Genomic DNA, 21,325 nt, shown 5'->3' on the forward strand with positions numbered 1-21,325 from the left:
ACTGTTGTTCTCAGCCACAGGAGGAGGCTAGATTATAAACTTGTCCATTTGTCCCCATGTCACATAGGGAGATGAGAGGCATGAGAAGCCCAATATAACCATGTATTTTATTTTTAAATCATAATTGTTGCTTCTATAAAACTTCTACCTTCACCAGCCCTGAGGACCAACTCATTACAGCATCTGTGTCTAGCATAGACATTCTCTGGACATGTAACAGGCATGTTTGAAACCTGCCTTCAAAATCTTAGGGTTCTGGACTTCCCTGGTGGCACAGTGGTTGGGGATCCGCCTGCCAATGCAGGAGACAAGGGTTCAAGCCCTGGTCCGGGAGGTTCCCACACGCTGCAGAGCAGCGACGCCCGTGCGCCACAACTACTGGTCCTGCACTCTGGAGCCCACGAGCCACAACTACGGAAGCCCACGTGCCTGGAGCCTGTGCTCCGCAACAAGAGAAGCCACCGCAATGAGAAGCCCACGTACCGCAACCAAGAGTAGCCCCCGCTCACGGCAACTAGAGAAAGCATGCACGCAGCAGGGAAGACCCAACGCAGCCAAAAATAAATAAATAAATAAATAAAATTGAAAAATAAAACAAAATCTGAGGGTTCTGGACTGTAAGCTGTCTAACCAGGGTACCTGACATCACCAGGACCCACGGAGTGATGTGTGGGAAGTGTCATGTACAGGGCCCAGTGTAAAGGAGGACTGAGCACTGACCTGGGAGTTGGTGACTTGAATTCAAGTTCTGGCTCTCTGATCCTTAGTTTCCTCATTTGTAAAGAGTCACAATACCTCCAGACCTGGCTGCCTCTCAAGGACTTGTTTGCACATTTTCATAATTTCTTTTTTATTATTAATTTATTTATGTTTGGCTGTGTTGGGTCTTCATTGCTGCGTGCGGGGGCTACTCTTCGTTGCAGTGTGCGGGCTTCTCATTGCGGTGGCTTCTCTTGTTGCGGAGCATGGGCTCTAGGCACGCGGGCTTCAGTAGTTGTGGCACACGGGCTCAGTAGTTGTGGCTCGAAGGCTCAGTAGTTGTGGCATATGGGCTCAGTTGCTCCATGGCATGTGAGATCTTCCCAGACCAGGGCTCAAACCTGTGTCCCCTGCCTTGGCAGGTGGATTCTTAACCACTGCGCCACCAGGGAAGTCCTATAATTTGTTTACCAGACTTGTGAGCTTATTATTTTTCTCTCATTAACCTCTACTATTTCTCCCAAATTGAGCAGCTTTGTTAACTCCCATTATTAGGGTTAATAATCCTTGAGAAGAAACCTTAATGGCATTCCGTGATTTCATCCTGAAGTAGGATGGTGAAGCCCTAACGACTGCAGTTATAGTGGCAGTATGATGAAGGGATCAAGAGCAGGGCTCTGGGTCCAATGCTAAACTACTCTGTGGAGTTGGCTGAGATCTCTGTTTACATCAGTTTTCTCATCTGTAAAATGGATTCAGTAATGGTGCCTGTCTCATTGGATTGTTATGAAGGTTAAGTGAGATAATGATATAAAATGCTAAACACCATTCTTGGCACATAGTAAGCAATCAGTACATGTTAGATATAATTGTTATTATTGTTGCCTCACTTCTAGATAACCCTAAGGTAAGATCATTTGAAACCAAAATTATTCTAGCCAAGAAAATCAAGCCCTTAGATTTGTTGAGAGTTACTCAGCAAATCAGTAGGACTAGGATAAGAACCCAGGTAATTTGACATAAGCGTAAGTGAGCACTGAAGTCTGTACTCCCTGTTATCTTGGGGCATTGATTGGCACTGGTTCTGGACACAAAGCTCAGAACCCTTCAAATGAAGATGCCAAGAGCCCAGCTGATTGATGGAGTGGGAAATATGAGGCAGGAGGTTAGAGTGGCTAAGAGCAAAGGCTTGGAGCCAGATTGTCAAGCTTGAGTGACCTTGGGCAAGTTACTTTAATCTGTGGCTCGGTTTTCTCATCTGTAAGGTGGGAATGATACTACTACTTTTATCTCATAGACTTACACACATTCTAAGCCCTTTATAGCTTGCTTATTTAGAACATCGCCAGACACATAGTAAGCGCCCAGTGAGTGTCACCTATTATCCAGATACCCATCTCGTGGCTTCCAGCTCATTGCTCCCTCTGGGCAGCACTCCCAGCTTCCCCATGTCTATCTTCCCACACTTCCTGAAGCCAGTGTTTCTCTTGGCCGAGCTGCCTGGGTCCCTCTGAAGATGCTTGCTGGCTAATGCTCCATGTCCTCTGATAACACACCCTCATGACCTTAAGAACTTCTCCAAGGCCTTTCCAACCTCTTGGATTAGGTCCTCTCCTCAGGCCATGACATAAAGGAGAAACAGCGAGAGGGCATAAGGGCCTGAGTATATAGGAAGAAACTGCAGCTCCAAAAGGGAAAGCAGCCAAGGCCACACAGATAGTGGAGAACTGGGGCTGGAAGCCAAGCCTTGGGCTCTTTCTGCCACCCTATACCTCACATACAGAGTGACAGGACAGAGAAAAAAATAGAATACATCACAGACTGAATTTCTGGCCAGCAACTGAACTAGAGTATAGCCTGGATTTCAGACATAGCTACCTCCCTCTCAGGGTCTTGGCGCGCCCTCCCTCATCCCCAGCTCTCAGGAGAAGCATAGGCAGTGGGTGCATTCTCTTAGCTGGAAGCATGTGCCAGTAGGAGAGGAGCCTGAGGAGTCTCTGGGGAACCCTGATCTGGGTGGAGAGACAGGGCCTCTGAATGCCCTTATAATGCCCTAAATCCCTAAATTCTTCATGAAAAGTCATGGGCATTCTGCTTGTTTTAACTCGCAAATCCCACTCCAGAGGGTGTGCTCTTCCCCTGGGGCTAATTATGGTCGGGCCTCACCCCAGGGGGCCGGTTCCCTGGAAATCAGCCCTAGGCCCAACCATGGAGAGAGAAGGGCTGCAAGCTACATTCTAGATAGCTCTTAAGTGAAAACATGTAAATAAATGAGAAAGATTTATTAGTTTAAAAGAAAAGCAGGGGGCTTCCCTGGTGGCGCAGTGGTTGAGAGTCTGCCTGCCAATGCAGGGGACACGGGTTCGTGCCCCGGTCCGGGAAGATCCCACATGCCACGGAGCGGCTGGGCGCATGAGCCATGGCCGCTGAGCCTGCGCGTCCGGAGCCTGTGCTCCGCAACGGGAGAGGCCACAACACTGAAAGGCCCGCATACCGCGAAAAAAAGAAAAGTAGGGACTTCCCTGGTGGCACAGTGGTTAAGAATCCGCCTGCCAATGCAGGGGACACGGGTTCGATCCCTGGCCTGGGAAGATCCCACATGCCGCGGAGCACCTGGGCCCGTGTGCCACAATTAGCCTGCACTCTAGAGGCCACGAGCCACAACTACTGAAGCCCACGTGCCTAGAGCCCATGCTCCACAACAAGAGAAGCCACTGCAATAAGAAACCTGCACACCGCAACAGAGTAGCCCCTGCTCGCTGCAACTAGAGAAAGCCTGCGCACAGCAACAAAGGCCCAACGCAGCCAAAAAATAAATAAAATAAATTTATTTTTTTTAAAAAACTGTGATAAAAAAATTTTTTAATAAATAATATAAAAATAAATTGGTGCAGCCACTGTGGAGAGCAGTATGGAGGTTCCTTAAAAAACTAAAAATAGAGTTACCGTATGTCGCAGCAATCCCTCTCCTGGGCATATATCCAGAAAAGACGAAAACTCCAATTTGAAAAGATACATGCAGCCCAGTGATCATTGCAGCACTATTTACAATAGCCAGGACATGGAAACAACCTAAATGTCCATCGACAGACGAATGGATAAAGAAGATGTGGTACATATATACAATGGAATACTACTCAGCCATAAAAAAAGAATGAAATAATGCCATTTGCAGCAACATGGATGGACCTAGAGATTATCATACTAAGTGAAGTAAGTCAGACAGAGAAAGACAAATATTGTATCGTACACTTATATGTGGACACTAAAAGAATGATACAGATGAACTTATTTATGAAACAGAAATAGACTCTCAGACATAGAAAACAAACTCATGGTTAGCAAAGGGAGAAGGGGGAGAGGATAAGTTAGTAGTTTGGGATTAACATATACACACTACTATATATAAAAAAGGTAAGTAATAAGGACCTACTTATAGCACGGGGAACTGTATTCAATATCTTGTAATAATCTATAATGGAAAAGAATCTGAAAAAGAATATATATATGTATATATGTGGGTGTGTGTATGTATAACTGAATCACTTTGCTGTACACCTGAAACTAACACAACTTTGTAAATCAACTATACTTAAAAAAAAAGAAAAAGGGGCATGTGCCCACATAGACTTGCAAGGTTGAGGGCACCATGGAGCTGTCTGGGTGCTTGTTGCTCCCCTCCATCTCATCATGATCCCACGCTGATGGTGACTGACTTTGTCCATGTCAGCCTGCCCCACTCAGGTGCTGCTAGAGACCAGAGACATAGCTCCAGTGCTTGGCACACACAGTATGCCCTCAGGAAATGTGGGATGAGTGGATGATGTGGTGATCAGACCCAGTAGAAGCCTGAAAAAAGAGACATTCCAAGCCAGATTTAAGGCAGGAACACGACTTGGGTTTATTAAGGTAGGGCATGAGGGAATCGTGGGGGATGAGTGGACAGAAAAAGGAGGCAAGGAGCCAGAAAAAACTATATCATGAAAATGGGATAGAAAATCTTGGCTTGGTGTGGCTTAAAAGCCGAAATATATTTGAGATCTCTCCTCCTTAACCCTTCCCCCTGCCTTCTTCAAATGGACTCCTGCTTGTTTCCACACAGGGTTTCATCAGGCTTGACATGTCTGAGTTCCAGGAGCGGCATGAGGTGAGTGAGAGTCCTTGGTGAAGTGTGGTTTGGAGAGCCTGTCAACAGGGCTCTGCCTGGCTATTTTGATGTGACTTGTCGATTAGGCCTGAGATAATTCCAGCAGCCTTGGGATTTGTCCTTTGCGGGGAGCATATGTACACAGCAGGGTCACTGATCTGTTTTGCATACGATTTGCTCTGAAGAGTAAACACAGAAAAGATCATCTGCTCTCCCATCACAGCAGGATTCCTTCCACCCAAAGAGACAACCTGATTGTCCTTGTTGAGACAGGCAATCTTAACAGTATATAAAGCCATCTTACCGTTGCATGTCCCATATTGGAAACTAAAAGCATAGAAAGGCCTTCCTAACTTATTTCCTTCCTTCCATCAGGTGGCCAAATTTATTGGGTCCCCACCAGGCTACATCGGCCATGAGGAGGGTGGCCAGCTGACCAAGAAGCTGAAGCAGTGCCCCAACGCTGTGGTGCTCTTCGATGAGGTGGACAAAGCCCATCCAGATGTGCTCACCATCATGCTGCAGCTGTTTGATGAGGTGCCAGTCAGCTTGGGCCGGGATGGAGTTGGGGACACCTGTAGGTATGGGGGGCTGTGAACAGCAGGACCCAGGGGCCCAGAATTGATCATTCCTCAAGTTGCTGCTTCCTTGTGTGTACGTTCAGTCACTTAGCAGGTGTGGCTTCACCCCCTCTCTGGACCGGGGCCCAGACTGGGCACCCAAGGAAGACCAGCACTGCCCAACAGTTGAAATGTTGTGGCTGCCCAGACTACCTTCGAAAGAGACAGAATGGGACAGGGGTGCCAGGGGAGAGAGAGAGAGAGCTGAATTTTTAGTTCTAGCTCTGCCCCATCTCTCGGCATCAGGGACCTCGTTTGACAAACAAGGAGGCTGGATCCAATAAGCTCCAAGAACCTTTCTGGCTCAGACAGCTCCTGCTCCTCCCCATGTCAGCCATCATTTTCACCAGTCCTTTAAAACGCCAGGGACGTTGCTGCTGTCTGTGATGGTGACCATGATGATGGAATGGTGGTGCCCTGGTTCATGGAACCGTCTTCTCCTGAGGAGCTCCAGGCTGGTCGCAAGCAAGGACAGTCTCCCTCTTAACTGGTGAAATGAGCTCTAAATGAGAACAACTTCCTCTTTTTCAGCACAGTCTATGTAATAGGCCTGTGCTAAAGACTTTACAGACGTTCTTGCTAATCATCACAATAGCCAGGCAAGGTACCAATCATTTGTTACAGATGAAGAAACTGAGGTTCAGCAAGGTTATAAATGACTTGCCCAAGGCCACAGAGCTACTGTGTGGAAGAGCCAGAAATGGGCTGCAGATACATCTGGTCCCAGAGCCCCAGTTCTCCCCATCTGTACCAGTCCTTATCTTGAGCAGCGGAGGGAGAGCTTATGATCGTGGGAGGGGCTGCCATCCACCTTTTCCAGGGGTCCTGCAGAACTGGGGATGAGGCCTCCCATCTGCTCCCATGCAGGGACTATATTAGCCAGCACATGGCCGGATGGAGTCCAGTCCAGGGAAAATGTCCAGCCCCATTTTCCCTCCAGCCCTGGGAAAATGGAAAGAGGTTTGCTGCCCATGTCAAAGTGCACTAACAAAATGCAGGAATGGATACCCGTGGACCAAATAGCACATCAGGTACCAAGCCAGGAAGAACCAGATCCAAATGTCCCCACAGCTGCCCACTGCCTGTCCCACCTGGCCCAGCATCCTTGCCCCTGCCCCAGTTTATTGCTCTCTTCCTAGGCTCTCATCTGCTCCCTGTCTCGAGACCCACCCCCCACCCCCACTGAGGAATGAAGGCCAAGCCTTCAAAGGTCACATATTCTGTTTCCCGCACCTGTGCTCTGAGACCACCCCGACCCCGACCCCCGCTGCCGCCTTCTAGCCTCTTGGTGGGATTCAGGTACACAGCTGTGGACCAGACCCAAACCTGCCCTCTGGGAACTCCCTACCTAGTAGACAGCAGAAAGGAGATATGATAAAGTTGACATTTTTGTACTTTGTGTGCAGGGCACTGTTATTGCATGTATGAACTCCTTTAATCCTTCCAGAAGGAGGATTGGTTCCCAGAAGATGGTTATTATTACTGACTCCATGTAACAAATGTAGAAACTGAAGTAAAGTGAGACGATTTATTCACCCATGGTCACACAGTTGGGAAGAGGAAATCCAGGATTTGAACCCAGGCAGTCCAGTTCCAGAGCCTGCAGCTAAAATAGTAACTACCATGCAGCCAAGGCCAAAAGAGAACAGTAGATCTGGAATGAAGCATTCACAGGAAGGGAGAGCCCGGCTTAGGGAAGGTGAGCACAGCAGCCTGGTTGGCCTCTCACTTCCCTGGAGAGGTTCCTGGTCCAGAAAGAGGGAAGGCAACTGCTGACTGAAATACAACCAACCCCACCTGGAAAATGCTTACCACTCCCGTGTGTAAGCCCTGTCCACCCCACCCACTGCTGCTGTCACTCCACTGACTACCTTGGGGAGTTGATAATGAAATGCCACAGCCAGATGAGCAACAGATTGGTGAGGAAGGTAAGGAGCTAAGGTTTGAAATTGTTGAAAATGAAATGCCACAGCCAGATGGGTATGTCCAAGAAGTCGCTCATCAGTTTGAGCGGTGTGGAGTGTAAGAGAGGCCTGCACCGGAAGCAGAGACTCAGGAATGCTTCAGCACAGAGAGAGTACCAGAAGCCACAGGAAGGGGTGAGATCTCTGACCTAGTGAGAGTATGGTGTGCAGAGAAGAGAGGTAAGAACAGCCTTGCAACCTCTCCAAAAAGAGTCAAAGGCAGAATTGCCAGAGAGTAAGAGGCAAACCAGGAGAAGGTGGTTCAGTGCGGGGCAGAGAGGACAGAGGGAGAACAGACAGTCCCTGCCTCAGTGTTTCTGAGCGAGGGGAGACAGGCAGCAAAGAGCAGTCCAGCCACTGTGGTGAGTGGTGTGCTAGGATAAGTAGGAGTTATAAGGGCACCTGATCCAGTCTGGGGGAATAGGGAAGCCCCCCGCCCCATATCCACCCAGCCCAGACCTCCCAAGCTTGGACCCAGAAAAGCAGAAGCCCTAATGCTCTCACCAAAACATCAAGCAGAGCTAATGCAGGTCACTTCTCTGTTGACCCCGGAGTCTGTAGCACAGGGCAGAAGTCCTAGGAAGCCCACCCACTGCTCCTCCCTTCAAGGACAGAAACGGGGGAAAGCAGCCCCTATAACCCTGAGGTGAGCATTCACGCGCCACCCAGGATGCGTGCACTCCAGTCGTTGCTGAGAGGCAGAACAGCAACAGCTCCCTCTTTGGGACACATTTTCTTGCCAGGGACTCTGAGGAGAAGGAGACGTGAACAGTGTGAAGGTCACCCTTTGGGTCAGTAATACACTGCACCTGCTCCCCTCACCCACCTGGGACCCATCCTCAGGCCCAGTTATGAGCAGAGCTTTGATCTCTCTGAAAGAAATGGCCACTGGTTATTGCTCTGGCCAGTACAGCAGTGTGTGTGCTCAGTCCTCAGGGATGAGCTCTGCGAACACACACAGGGTCATCTGCACGCACTTGGGCACATCACACATGCACGCAGACATGGTCCCCAAAACTAGAGTTGCCCTTAGTGGATTCTGTCGTTTTGTAACCCATAAGCAGGGGGTGAAGTAGGAAGCTAATGGCCAAGCTCAGGAACATCTGCTTGCACTCTTGCCTTCTCTTCGTCCCTCCCAAGGCTGGGACGGGAGAGTGACCAGGATTTGGATCTCGAGGGCCCTGTTGAATAGACCCCCTTGGAACTAACACTTTATGAGGCCTGTGCCAAGGTCCCATGTAAAGTGAGGCAGAAAAGCACTTGGTACTGTGCCCAGTACACAGTAGGCACTCAGTTAATGCACATTCCTTTTTTACCTCTGAGGGCCAGGGCTGGTCTGTCTTTGCATTGGCTTTAGAACCAAGGGCTGACCTTGAGTGAGGCCCTCGCCACCAGGGAAAGGGGAACACTTGAGGAGGATTGGTTACCTGAGGCTGGGGCAGGGCCCAGCATCACTGGCTTGGGCAGGTGCCAACAGGCTGAGGTCAGTGACCTTTCCCCAAAGCCATGTTCTCAAACTTGGCAGGAGTTATGCTTTTGCCTGCAACCCAGATGAGTTCCCAGGAAGGTCTGCCTCTCCCCACACCTGTCCCGGTAGCTTGTTTCCTGTCAGGATCAAAGGATGCAAACTGAATTTGGCAGAATTCTGAGAAATTTTTATTTAGGGAAAGAAAATTGCATGAGGCCTCATTTTATCCCACACTGTTGGTATGACCCCAGTAGCCTGGTGTACAGTGAAGGATATGGGTTCTGGGGTCAGACAGTTCAATAGAGCCTCAGCTCTACTGTATTCTAGCTGTGAGACCTTGTACAAATTACTTAATCTCTCTGAGCCTCAGCTTCTTTGTAGGGGTGGTGAGGATTCAAGCATTCAGCAAGCAAGTGTTGAGCACATGCTATATGCCAGACACTGTTCTAGGACCCAGTGAGAGCAAGACCCAGCCTCTGCCCTCATAAAGCGACCTTCTAGTGGGCAGAGTGCAACAGTGCACGGAAAACACTAAGCAGGGCACCGGCAGTGGAAGTAGATGTGCCCATCAAAGTCAGACTCCATCAGTTCCTCTCAATGGGGCCCTGATTAGTGCTTTTTTATAAATGACTGCAAAGTGCTGTTGTACCATGCTAGCCTTGAGGTTTGCTGAGTGGGCAGAGTTCCTTGCCCTTGAACTGAATGGCCCTGGACAGCTACAATTTTCTCATTCTTCTGTCTCCTCCCTCTACTGTTGCCCCTTTTCTCTTTCCTTGTGCATCTGTTTCTAGTAAAGATGCTTTCTTCTGTGTCACCTCTAGAAAAAGCTAAAGATTCCAAGGCAATTTCCCAAGTTGCTTAAAGGAGGGACATTAACCAGGCCAGAGGATGGCTCTAAAGATGCAGAGATTATACCTGTTTCAGTTCATTTACCTGGTCCTCACAATGACCCTGTAGAATACCCTCCTCTGACCTCCTGCAGCAGCGTGGCCTTCCCTTTATCATAACATTTAACCACTGAATTGTGACTGCTTGTTTCCTGACCTCACTCCTTCTCTAGACTGGGAGCATGTCAGAGGCTCAGTGAGTCCCCAGTGCCCCAACACAGAGCCTGGCCCAGACTGGGCCTCCAGAAGAGTGTGTTGGATGGATGCATGTACAGTCAGGCTGGCTTCTGGGTGCCCTCAGAGATGCCAGACAGCAGGTTCAGTCTCAACCTGGGGCACTCCCAGCAGGTGAGCACTGTAGCCGAGGTGTGAGAACAGTGCTCAGAGACCCCAGAGGAGGGAATGCTGACTCTGCTGGAGGAGGGGGAGGCACAGGGGTTCTGGAGAGAGCTCCTGGGAGAGGGGCCCAGCCTTACCACTCCCTGACCATGCAGTCACGGTTCCTTCCCAGGGCCGGCTGACAGATGGAAAAGGGAAGACCATCGACTGCAAGGACGCCATCTTCATCATGACCTCCAACGTGGGCAGTGACGAGATAGCACAGCACGCGCTGCAGCTGAGGCAGGAAGCTTTGGAGATGAGCCATAACCGGATCGCCGAGAACCTTGGTACAGCACGTGGCCCGAGCTCTCTGGGCAACTGGTCAAGTGACCAGGCCGCCAGCACATCTCCTGAGGTCAAGGATGGCAGGATGGCATTGGTGTCCTGGGGCCAGATGAGGGCCCTGGTAGCATCTTTGTTCCTAGCTGGTCCTGACCAGACACCAAGCACCCTACTAGATAGTGGAGGGAGGCAGACAGACGGTGCCCCTACTTCCTCAAGAAATCCCCAAGTCTCTTGGGTGACAGGAGGGCTCCAGACAGAGTAATGGACAGAGCCACACCAGGGCATGGGGCCAGGAAGAGGCCAGGGCCTAAGGGGACTGAAGGGATGCACACTCAACAGATGGAGACACCTCGGTGCAATGAGGGGATAGCAGATCAGAAACCGTATGGAGGTGACACAGCCTTTTTCAGCCAGGGAGCCTTCCTGCATAGGAGGAAAGGAGGAGCATGTCAGGCAGGAGGCCACATCTGTCACCTTTCTATTTAGGATTGAACTCTCCAGCCCAGTCTTGGTCCTGACTCTTCTCCTCTCCCCTCCCCTCCTTCATACAGTTCCTACCAGTACATGAGCAGTGGAAGGGCCTAGGAGGTACCCAGTCCAGGCCTCTCATTGTGCAGGTGAGGAGAAGGCTGAGGCCCAGACAGCCTGAGACCTTGACCAGGAACACACAGACCATAAGGGTCAGGACCAGGGCTTTTTTCATGGATAGAGTGAAGGAGCAGGCACAGCTCCCAAAGGTCCTGGGTTTATGATTCTGTCTCTACAGGGGATGTCCAGACTAGTGACAAGATCACCATCTCTAAGAACTTCAAGGAAAATGTGATTCGCCCCATCCTAAAAGTAAGAGCTCTTTGTCATTCCTGCTGGAGCCTCGGGTCGGGGGGGATCCCCTTAGCCATCGTGAAGATACGGAAACCCTCCCACACCCATCTTCCCCAACAGGGTCCAGTAATTCCTTTATACCCTCTGGGTCACTGAGTTCACCCCATCCCTAACCTGGCCCTATAGGCTCACTTCAGGAGAGATGAGTTTCTGGGACGAATCAATGAGATCGTCTACTTCCTCCCCTTCTGCCACTCGGAGCTCATCCAACTCGTCAACAAGGAGCTGAATTTCTGGGCCAAGAGAGTAAGAGCGGGGACTGCCTGTGGGTGGGGGTGGGATATATGCCCACTGGAAGTCAGGGAACACTGGGCTGGGAGCGCCACCCCCAGAAGAAGGAGCACAGAGGGGTCCAGTGGCTATAGGGCACACAGTCTCTCACAGGCCCAGGCCTCAGGCCAGAGCGCTGAGAGATAGAAAGCCCTGGCCCACATTCAGGCATGCTCCTATCTGACCTGTCCCAGGCCAAGCAAAGGCACAACATCACACTGCTCTGGGACCGTGAGGTGGCAGACGTGTTGGTTGACGGCTACAACGTGCACTATGGCGCCCGCTCCATTAAGCATGAGGTGAGCACAGGAGCCTGAGAGAAGTGAGGCATCTCCACACCTCCCTCCCTGGTGCCCCCAGACGCATTCCCTGGGCTCCCAGTCTGTCCAGACAGGCAGGAATTGTTCTTAGAGCAGATGCCTCTTCAGAACCAAAAACAATATAATCAAGTAAAACCCCTATCCTAAAGGGTAACTGAGTTTGAACCCCTACCAGTGTGAGAAACTGGGCTGAGAACCTCAGAAACTGACATTAATGTGTCATTAGCACTGTCGTGCAAGCTTGCGTTGTTAGCCTTTTGCAGATGAAAAAGCTGAAGCTTTGAGTAAGTACTTGCCTGAGCAGTAAGTGATAGAGCCAGGCCTCCAGGCTTTGGCAGTGAAGACCACTTCACCTACCACCTGCAGGTGGAGCGCCGTGTGGTAAACCAGCTGGCGGCCGCCTACGAGCAGGACCTGCTGCCAGGGGGCTGCACTCTGCGCATCACTGTGGAGGACTCAGACAAGCAGCTACTCAAGAGTCCTGAACTGCCCTCACCCCAGGCTGAGAAGCGTCCACCCAAGCTGCGGCTGGAGATCATCGATAAGGACAGCAAGACCCACAGATTGGACATCCAGGCACCACTAAACCCTGAGAAGGTGTGCCACACCCTCTAGTGTCTACCTACCTGCCTATACGTGCCCTGAACACCTAATAAAGCCCCCTTGGCTGTGGCATGGTAACGACCTACCTTCTCCTCCTGCCTCTCACTCCTCTCCAAAGTCAAAAGCAGGAATTTTGCCCTACCCTGATCCCTTCCTGTGGGCCCCACATGTGCTAACAGGTCTCTGGGAGAGGAGCTGCTCCTCCATCCCCTTCAAGCCAGGGGGAAGAGGGAGGTCTCTTATCTCTGTCCTTCAGCATGATCCCCATGTCCCAGCGTCTCTGGAACTTTATCATGTTTCCTGGAAGCTCAGAAGTATGGCAGCTGAGAACAGATCTGGCTGGAAAGAGACAGGGACCAGGCTGTGACCTGCCACCCTTTACTGGCTCTCATGCAACTGAGTCCCCAGAATGTCTCCACTGGGAATGGAGAAGAATGCAGAGGCCCAGGCACAGAGGTTCTGCATTTAGGCCGTAGCTTCCTCTTTCCCAAGCTCTAAAATTCCAAGGGAAAGGGACTCTCAGGGACACTACTGTGTCATAGCTACTGTTGCTCCCCACCCCATGTTCAGAGGTCAGACCAGAGCATGTCTCTCCAGCCTTGGAACTAAGCCAGCATAGGGCATCTTTAGGAGGAAGGCTGACTGGGCACTACCCTGCCCTACACGGAGACTGGACAGAAGTTACCAAATGACCAAGCAAGGTCAGCTCTACAGGGCCTCCTTGAGGAGACCAACTACGTAGACATTGGGGAACTGCAGGAGGAGGAATCATGGGGTCGGGCTCTGCCCAGATGGCCATGGAGCCTGCCTCAGCCCCGTCTATACTATGATCCCAGCTAAGTGAACCTGGAATAAACAGCTCCCCTGTGCAGTCTGCATGTTAGTCACTAAGCAGAGGGACTGCACACCATCCCCCAAGGCATTCCACAGACCAGACATGTTCCAGCCTCAGCTTAGCAGGGCACAGCAAGGCTTGGTACACCTTGGGAACCATCTGCAATAGCCACCATCGATGACCATGTCATCACCCTCCCCCTGCGGGGCCATTTTGGAACCTTCCTTTGGTGTTACAAAGTCTCTTTCAGGAAGCAGAAAATGGGGACAGGAATCAAAATCCCTTGGGTGATGACAACATGGCAGGTGTGAGGCAATCAGAAGCCAGAACGTGGGCTCCAGCAGATGCTCCAGCAATCACTGTCCAGCCCCTCAAGGAGTTGTCTGCTGCTTCTTAACCTCAGTGACTGCCATTCTTTTTTTTTTTAATTTATTTTATTTACTTATTTTTGGCTGCATTGGGTCTTTGTTGCTGCACGCGGGCTTTCTGTAGTTGCAGCGAGTGGGGGCTACTCTTCGTTGCGATGTGTGGGCTTCTCATTGCTGTGGCTTCTCTTGTTGCAGAGCATGAGCTCTAGGTGCACAGGTTTCAGTAGTTGTGGCACGTGGGCTCAGTAGTTGTAGCTCACGTGCCATTTTTTTTTGTGTGTTATTATTATTATTATTATTATTTTACTTCTTGCTCTGAAATAATTTTAGACTTACAGGTAGTTGCCAAAATAATAGAGTTCCCATGCACCCTTCACCAGCTTCTCCTAATATTAACATCTTTAAAAATTATTAAATTACAGTAGAATTAGTAAAACCAGGAAATTAACATGATACAGTACTACTAACTAATCTGTAGACATTCAAATTTTGCCATGTTCCCCACTGATGTCCTTTTTCTGGTCCAGAATCCAATCGAGGAGCCCACATTGCATTTTGTTATGTTTTCTTCATCTCCTTCAGCCTGTGACAGTTCCTCTGGCTTTCTTTGCCTTTTATGACCTTGACACTTTTGAAATGTCCAGATCAGTTAATTTGTAGAATGTCCCTTAATTTGGATTTGCCTGCTGTTTTCACATGATTAGATCGAGGCTCTACATTTTGGGCAAGACTAACCCACAAGTGATGCTGTGCCCTTCTTAGTGCCTCATAGTGGCAGCACATGGCTGAGGTTGTGTGTGCCAGTTTCTCCACTGTAGGTTTACTAATTTCCCTTTTGAAATTAATAAGAATCTCATGGAAAGATAGGAGCTGTATAGATGTCTTATTTATCCTTAGAATTTTGCCTATTGATTTTTAGCATCCATCAATGGTTCTTACTTATAACAAGCATTAATATTGTATTTGCCTAATGATGACTTTCTCTTTTCTTATTCCATCTATGTTTATTAATTGGTATTCTACTGTAAGGAACAGCTGTCTCTTTTCCCCCATTTATTTATTCAGTAATTTATTTATATTAGTATAAACTAATGGATATTTGTTTTAGTCTATGGGTTATAACCTAATACTAACATAGTTTTTTTTGGCTCATTTGGCCTAGATTTGGCCATTGGGAGCTCCTAAATTGGCTCCTGTGTTGTTTCAACATTGCCCCATCATTTTTTTTAGTATTGCCTTACTTTCTGGTACCACAGGATATTCCAGGCTCACTCATACTTTTCTTGTCCCAGCCCTGGCATCAGACATTTCTCTAAGCAGCTCCTGGTTCCTTTTATTTGAGAATGGTACTTAGAAACTAAGGTGGTATATTCATTGCTACTGGAGTGTTGTTGCTTCTAAGCCTTTTCAGCACACAAAGCTAGGAAATATATGTGTGTATGTTAACACATGTATCACACACAACTGAATTTATTACTGTATCTGTCTATCTGTATATTATTAAAAACTATGAGTCCGTATTGATGCCTACAGTTCTAATCCAACACCACAAGGTTTGCAATTTGCCCTTATTATTATGACTTTACTATTCTTTTTCTGCTTCTTCCTCTCCTGCTATCTCTGTTTCTTCTCCTCTCACTCTATTTTTTGTTCAGACTTCCCTTAGAGGCTCTAATTAAGTCAGTCGGTGACCATCCTATATGGAACATTCCTATTGGATAAAGTTCTTATGCTTGACTGTCAGTCCCTTGGTTTAGTCAGCTGCGGCCAGGAGCAGCAGACATATAACTCAAAACCAGATAATTTTTGTACAAGAAAACCCAATGGCCACCTTTCTGAGAAGACGGTAGGGGACAGGGTAGACCCTCAGATTCTGAGGAACTTAAGTATCACTTGTAGGGAATCTTAGCTAGACCTCCTAGGTGATGTTGGACCATAGCATCCTAGGCAGTATTCAGCTCACTTGCATTATTTGTTCTATGTAAGAACAAATAGAGTGTAAGATCCAAGAGGGCAGATACCCAGTTATTCCACTCACTATCCTATTCATAGAAGCTGGCACAGAGCCATCACATGATGGCTGCTCCAGGTATTTGGATGGATGGGTGGGCCCTGCAGCAAGCATAGACCTTCATAGTGAGTCCCAGGACAGAACAGTATCATATGTTCATGGAGCACACATTTGTCATGTGTTTGTGGCCAGGCAGTAGAACCTGCTAGACCCTTAGTGAATGGGGCAAAGTAAGACCCCAGATACTTACTGAGTATCCAGAAATACATGAGGCTGGACTTGCAAATGAAAATGTAATATCTTTATTGTTCAAAAGGAAAAATTCAAAGATATGTAGTGATGGTTTTAGGAATTTAGAAAAAAACACATTTAAAGCATAGGAAAATAGAAAATGGATCAATTAAAGATAAAACCTGAAGTTAAGTAGGAATTCAAAAAACAAAAAAGGAGAAAGGATAAGAAAACTATTCTTTTTGAAAACACCAATAAAATAGATAAAATCTCCTCAGCCTGATATAGGGGAAAAGCAAAAAAAAACCAAGATTAGGAATGAGAAATCAGACATAACCACATATATGAAAGTATTTAAAATAATTTTAGGAGAAGTCTGTGGCCACAATTTTGAAAACAGAGCAGATAGATCATTTCCTAGCAAACACTGACCCAAGTCAGTGGTTTGAATACGCCAATTAGTTACCAAAAGAAGAGATTGGAAAGGTCATTAAAATTTTATCTTTTTAAAAGATTGTTTTCTTTAAACTTTTTAAATTGACATATACATGGAAAAGTACACAAATCACAAGTATACAATTCAATGAGTTATCCACAAAGTGAATACCACTGTAGCCATCATCCAGCCCAAAAAATAGATCAGAGTAATTTTTAATTACTATAAAAACTGATTCAGATCATGGGAAAAATGGGAAGATGCTCAGTTGATTTTTTAAAGGCCAGCGTAAGATTAATACTCAAACCCGCAAAACTGCCAAAAAGAATGCCATAGCTTAATCTCATCTACGACTATAGAGGCAAAACTTCCAAATAAAACTAAGTTGAATTATACAACATAATTACGTAAGTTTTATTTCAGCAATACAAGCCTCAGTATCAGGAAATTTATTAATCCATTACATCAAGAACTTGAAGATTATTTAAATGTCTGTAGATTAATATTAATTTTCTTATTTTGATAATAGTTCTTATGATTATGTAAGAGAATATCCTTGTTTTTAGAAAATATACATTGAAATATTTAAAGATAAAGACAGTTGGCAAATGTTTCAGGAAGCTAAATTATACATACACACACATACAAAAGTATACATACAGAATGATAAAACAAAAGTAAAGTATTTACATGGAGGAAATCTGAGTGAAGGGTATACAGGAACTCTTTGTATTGTTTTTGCAACTTTTCTGTAAGTCTAAAATTATTTCAGAATAAAGTTTTTTTAATGAAAGGAGATGAACATTTTATCAGTATATGCTGAAAAAGCATTTGATAAAATATTACAGCTTTAAGTATGATTTGATAAACTCCAAGTAAAAGAAACCATCAAAAGCCAATAGCAAACATTTTTAATTATAAATACTAAAGCTACTTCTGTTAAAGTCTGAAATAAGACAAGCGTCAACACTGCTTTGAAAATTTAGGTGTAAATAATTAGGCAAGAAAAGTGAGTAATTGGTATCTATTGGAAAATAATAAATGATTTTGTTTTGTTGATATGTGACTGTGCTTTTAGGAGATCTAAGAGGCTATAAGTAAAACCTATTAGCATTAATAAGGACATTTGGTAAGTGAGTAAAAGATAAATGTACAAAAATCAATTGCTTTTTTCTATTCCAGCAATAATCAACTAGAAACAATAACAAAAGTATTCCATTCACAATTGAAATAAATAGGTGTATGTATTTGCTCATATAAATATAAAATATCTCTGGAAAAGAGAAGAATTGGGCAGAGAGGAGACTGCAATGGAAGGGTAAATTCACTGTATTCATTTCTATAATTTAAAGTTTTGAACCATATTAATGTGATACCTATTCAAAATTATAAAATACTAAGAATAAACAAAAAATCATATTGAAGGGCATAGAACAAGATCTGACAAGTGAAAAGACATACCAGGTTCTTGGAAGGGTGACTTGATATCATTAAAGTGTCAATTCTTTAATATACAATTCAGTGCAAGCATAGTTAGACTCGAACATCTTTAATTTAATAAAATTAAAATCATGTTATACTGAAGTGTCTAGTAGCTTCACCATATGGAGCTACTATTTTCTGGGTTAGGGAGATAATGAGTTACTACTGCTGTCAGTTACTACAATTCCATCTTGATAGCACGCAAACTAGAGAATAAGTAAATGTAACTACTATCAATGTACACCCTAAATAAAATTATGAGAGAATAGAAAGAGAAGAATTAATGTCTGTGACTGGAGTGTAGAGAGTGTATGTGAGTGTGAAGAAGAGGAGAAAGTGGTGGGAAATGAAGCTAGAGAGGTGAGTTTCTGTACTTCATAGTGTCTTGAATGCCATGCTGAGAGGATGAAATGGCCATATTTGTGTCTTTAAAAGACCCTTTGGGGCTTCCCTGGTGGCACAGTGGTTGAGAGTCTGCCTGCTGGTGCAGGGGACACGGGTTCGTGCCCCGGTCCAGGAAGATCCCATATGCCGCAGAGCGGCTGGGCCCGTGAGCCATGACCGCTGAGCCTGTGCGTCCGGAGCCTGTGCTCCGCAACAGGAGAGGCCAGAACAGTGAGAGGCCCGCGTACCGCAAAAAAAAAAAAAAAAAAAAGCCCCTTGATTACAATATGCAGAATGTTTGGGGGTGACTTCTGACCAATATATCAATACAACAGACAGTAGTTCCAGGCAAACTCACTTCCTACCTCAAATATAGAAATATTGAATATTATGTAGCCAAAAAAAAAAGTTTGACACACAACTGGACTTAAACCTAAAAATGGGAAATCCCAGGGTTCCAGAAATGAATGGGAACCCAAAAGTCAGAGGGTTTGTGAGAGTGGAGGTCAAAGAGTTCGTGGAGACTTGGGACTCAGATATAGGCCTAATGGCTGAGTGCTAGGCCTTCAACACTGAAACAGGAGTCTCAAAGGACTACTTCCTTGTGCAATGAAGACTAGAAAAACACTGCTCCTTAACCTGGGAATCAGTAGGGAAATACAAAAAAGTCTAACATCACTCAGAGATGTAAGTAGAAAGAGTCAGCTACAAAGAAACTAAGACATTTGCTGTTTGTGAGAGTGTGGTCTAAATTCACAGTACCCAAATGTTACTGGAATGTCAAGATGAAAAACTAACCAAAAACTGGTCCTGGGCCGTAGGATCCCTTAGAAGCAAACACAAAACTGTTCTGTAAGGATATTCTTGTAACCAAGTTTTCACAAAGGAACCTTTGGAAAAACAAGTCCTATTGAAATGAGCTTACAGGAAAACTTACCCCAAATAAAGGAGGAGGAGAAGAGAAAACGAAAGAAGAAGCAGCAAACCACCATGAAGGAGAGCAAACTCAGCAGATGCAACAAGTGGGAGAATTTGCACTCCAAGAATTGTAGTAGAAGAATCTGAATTTAAAAGAAGTATGTTGGCACTTCCCTGGTGGTGCAGTGGTTAAGAATCCGCCTGCCAGATCGGGTTCGATCCCTGGTCCGGGAAGATCCCACATGCCGTGCAGCAACTAAGCCCGTGCACCACAACTACTGAGCCTGTGCTCTGGAGCCCGTGAGCCACAACTACTGAGCCCACGTGCCACAACTACTGAAGCCTGTGCACCTAGAGCCTGTGCTCCGCAACAAGAGAAGCCACTGCAATGAGAAGCCCACGTACTGCAACGAAGAGAAGCCCACGTACTGCAACGAAGAGTAGCCCCCACTCGCCGCAACTAAAGAAAGCCCACACACAGCAGCGAAGACCAAATGCAGCCATAAATAAATAAATAAATTTTTTAAAAATTAAAAATAAAAGTATGTTTAGGGACTTACCTGGTGGTGCAGTGGTTAAGAATCTGCCTGCCAATGCAGGGGACATGGGTTCGAGCCCTGGTCTGGGAGGATCCTGCATGCCGCGGAGCAAGTAATCCTGTGCACCACAACTACTGAGCCTGTGCTCTAGAGCCCGTGAGCCACAACTACTGAGCCCACATGCTAAAACTACTGAAGCCCACGTGCCTAGAGCCTGTGCTCTGCAACAAGAGAAGCCCATGTACCACAAGGAAGAGTAGCCCCCACTCGGCACAACTAGAGAAAGCCCGCACGCAGCAGCAAAGACCCAACACAGCCAAAAATAAATAAATTTTAATAAATAAAAAATAAAGTATGTTTAAAATATTCAGAGAAATAAAGGGAGGACTAGAAACCATAAGGCAAGAAAGGACAGTATGAAAAAAGAATAGGTGAACTTGAAAAAAGAACCTTTGTTCTAGGTGGTTTCTTTAGATTTATTTCCTTTTTTTTTTTTTTCCCCTGAACAATTTTCTCTACTGTGGTCTTAACTGATTTAGGTATTAAATAACAGAACCACTAAGTACTCGTATTCTTTAAAGGATAAAGATTTGGGTCACCCACTGGGCTCCAAGGAGCTGACCTAGGACAAGGGAAATAACCCCTAGGGTTGGGGGAAGAGGGCAGTCACCAGTGTGCCACCCCTAGGGCCATGATCAGTTGTAGAAATAAGGAATGTACCTGCCAGCACAATCCTGGAACTCTTTGCCCACCATCCTGCAAGAGTCGTTCCAGTCTAGCATTCCTCACAGGTTTGTCAAAGTAATTTCAAGAGGTCTGAACGTCAGTGGTCATCTACCATCACCTCATCACATAGTGTTCCCAACACTTCCCTGTGCCCTCAGTTCTTCCTTCAATAATCAACAAATTTTTCTATATAAGCATCTTGTTGGAATGTTTGCTCCATCTCTTCACCGTTTTTTTCTTTTTTTTTTCTGTTACTGAAGTATAGTTGATTTACAATATTGTGTTAGTTTCAGGCGTACAGCGAAGTGATCCGGTTATATGTGTAGATGTGTATATTCTTATTTTCCAATTCTTTTCCATTATAGTTTATTACAAGATTTTGAATATAGTTCTCTGTGCTATACAGTAAATCCTTGTTGTTTATTTTATATATGGTAGTATGCATCTGTTAATCCCATACTCCCCAATTTATCCCTCCCCACCTCTTACCTTTTGGTAACCATGAGTTTATTTTCTATGTCCATGAGCCTGTTTTTGTTTTGTAAATTCGTTTGTACTGCTTTTTAGATTACACATATGAGTGATATAATATTTGTCTTTCTCTTTCTTACTTAGTATGATGATCTCTAGGTCCATCCATGTTGCTGCAAATGACATTACTTCATTTTTTTTATGGCTGAGTAATATTTCATTGTGTATGTATACCACATCTTCTTTATCCATTCATCTGTTCATGGACCCTTAGGTTTCTTCCATGTCTTGGCTATTGTAAATAATGCTGCTATGAACATTGGGGTGCATGTGTCTTTTGGAATTAGAGCTTTCGTCTTTTTTGCATATATGCCCAGTAGTGGGATTGATGGATCATA

The 21,325-nt window shown here is 46.0% G+C and overlaps 1 protein-coding gene across 3 annotated transcripts in view; it reads left to right on the plus strand.

Moving 5' to 3' along the window:
- CLPB (ClpB family mitochondrial disaggregase) overlaps window positions 1–21,131 on the plus strand; it is a 153,490-nt gene extending 132,359 nt beyond the window's left edge. For 2 of the 3 annotated variants that reach the window (XM_060018328.1, XM_060018329.1), the window contains 7 exons: window positions 4,802–4,846; window positions 5,222–5,383; window positions 10,297–10,453; window positions 11,218–11,291; window positions 11,460–11,579; window positions 11,798–11,902; window positions 12,290–21,131. In XM_060018328.1, coding sequence (XP_059874311.1) covers window positions 4,802–4,846; window positions 5,222–5,383; window positions 10,297–10,453; window positions 11,218–11,291; window positions 11,460–11,579; window positions 11,798–11,902; window positions 12,290–12,538 — 912 coding nt within the window. In that variant the 3' untranslated portion in view covers window positions 12,539–21,131. The remainder of the gene's footprint in view (window positions 1–4,801; window positions 4,847–5,221; window positions 5,384–10,296; window positions 10,454–11,217; window positions 11,292–11,459; window positions 11,580–11,797; window positions 11,903–12,289) is intronic. The other variant, XM_060018330.1, reaches the window with a different exon arrangement.
- Window positions 21,132–21,325: the final 194 nt, after the last annotated feature.

This window comes from Delphinus delphis, chromosome 8 (genome assembly GCF_949987515.2).
Source record: "Delphinus delphis chromosome 8, mDelDel1.2, whole genome shotgun sequence".
Classification (NCBI taxonomy): domain Eukaryota; kingdom Metazoa; phylum Chordata; class Mammalia; order Artiodactyla; family Delphinidae; genus Delphinus; species Delphinus delphis.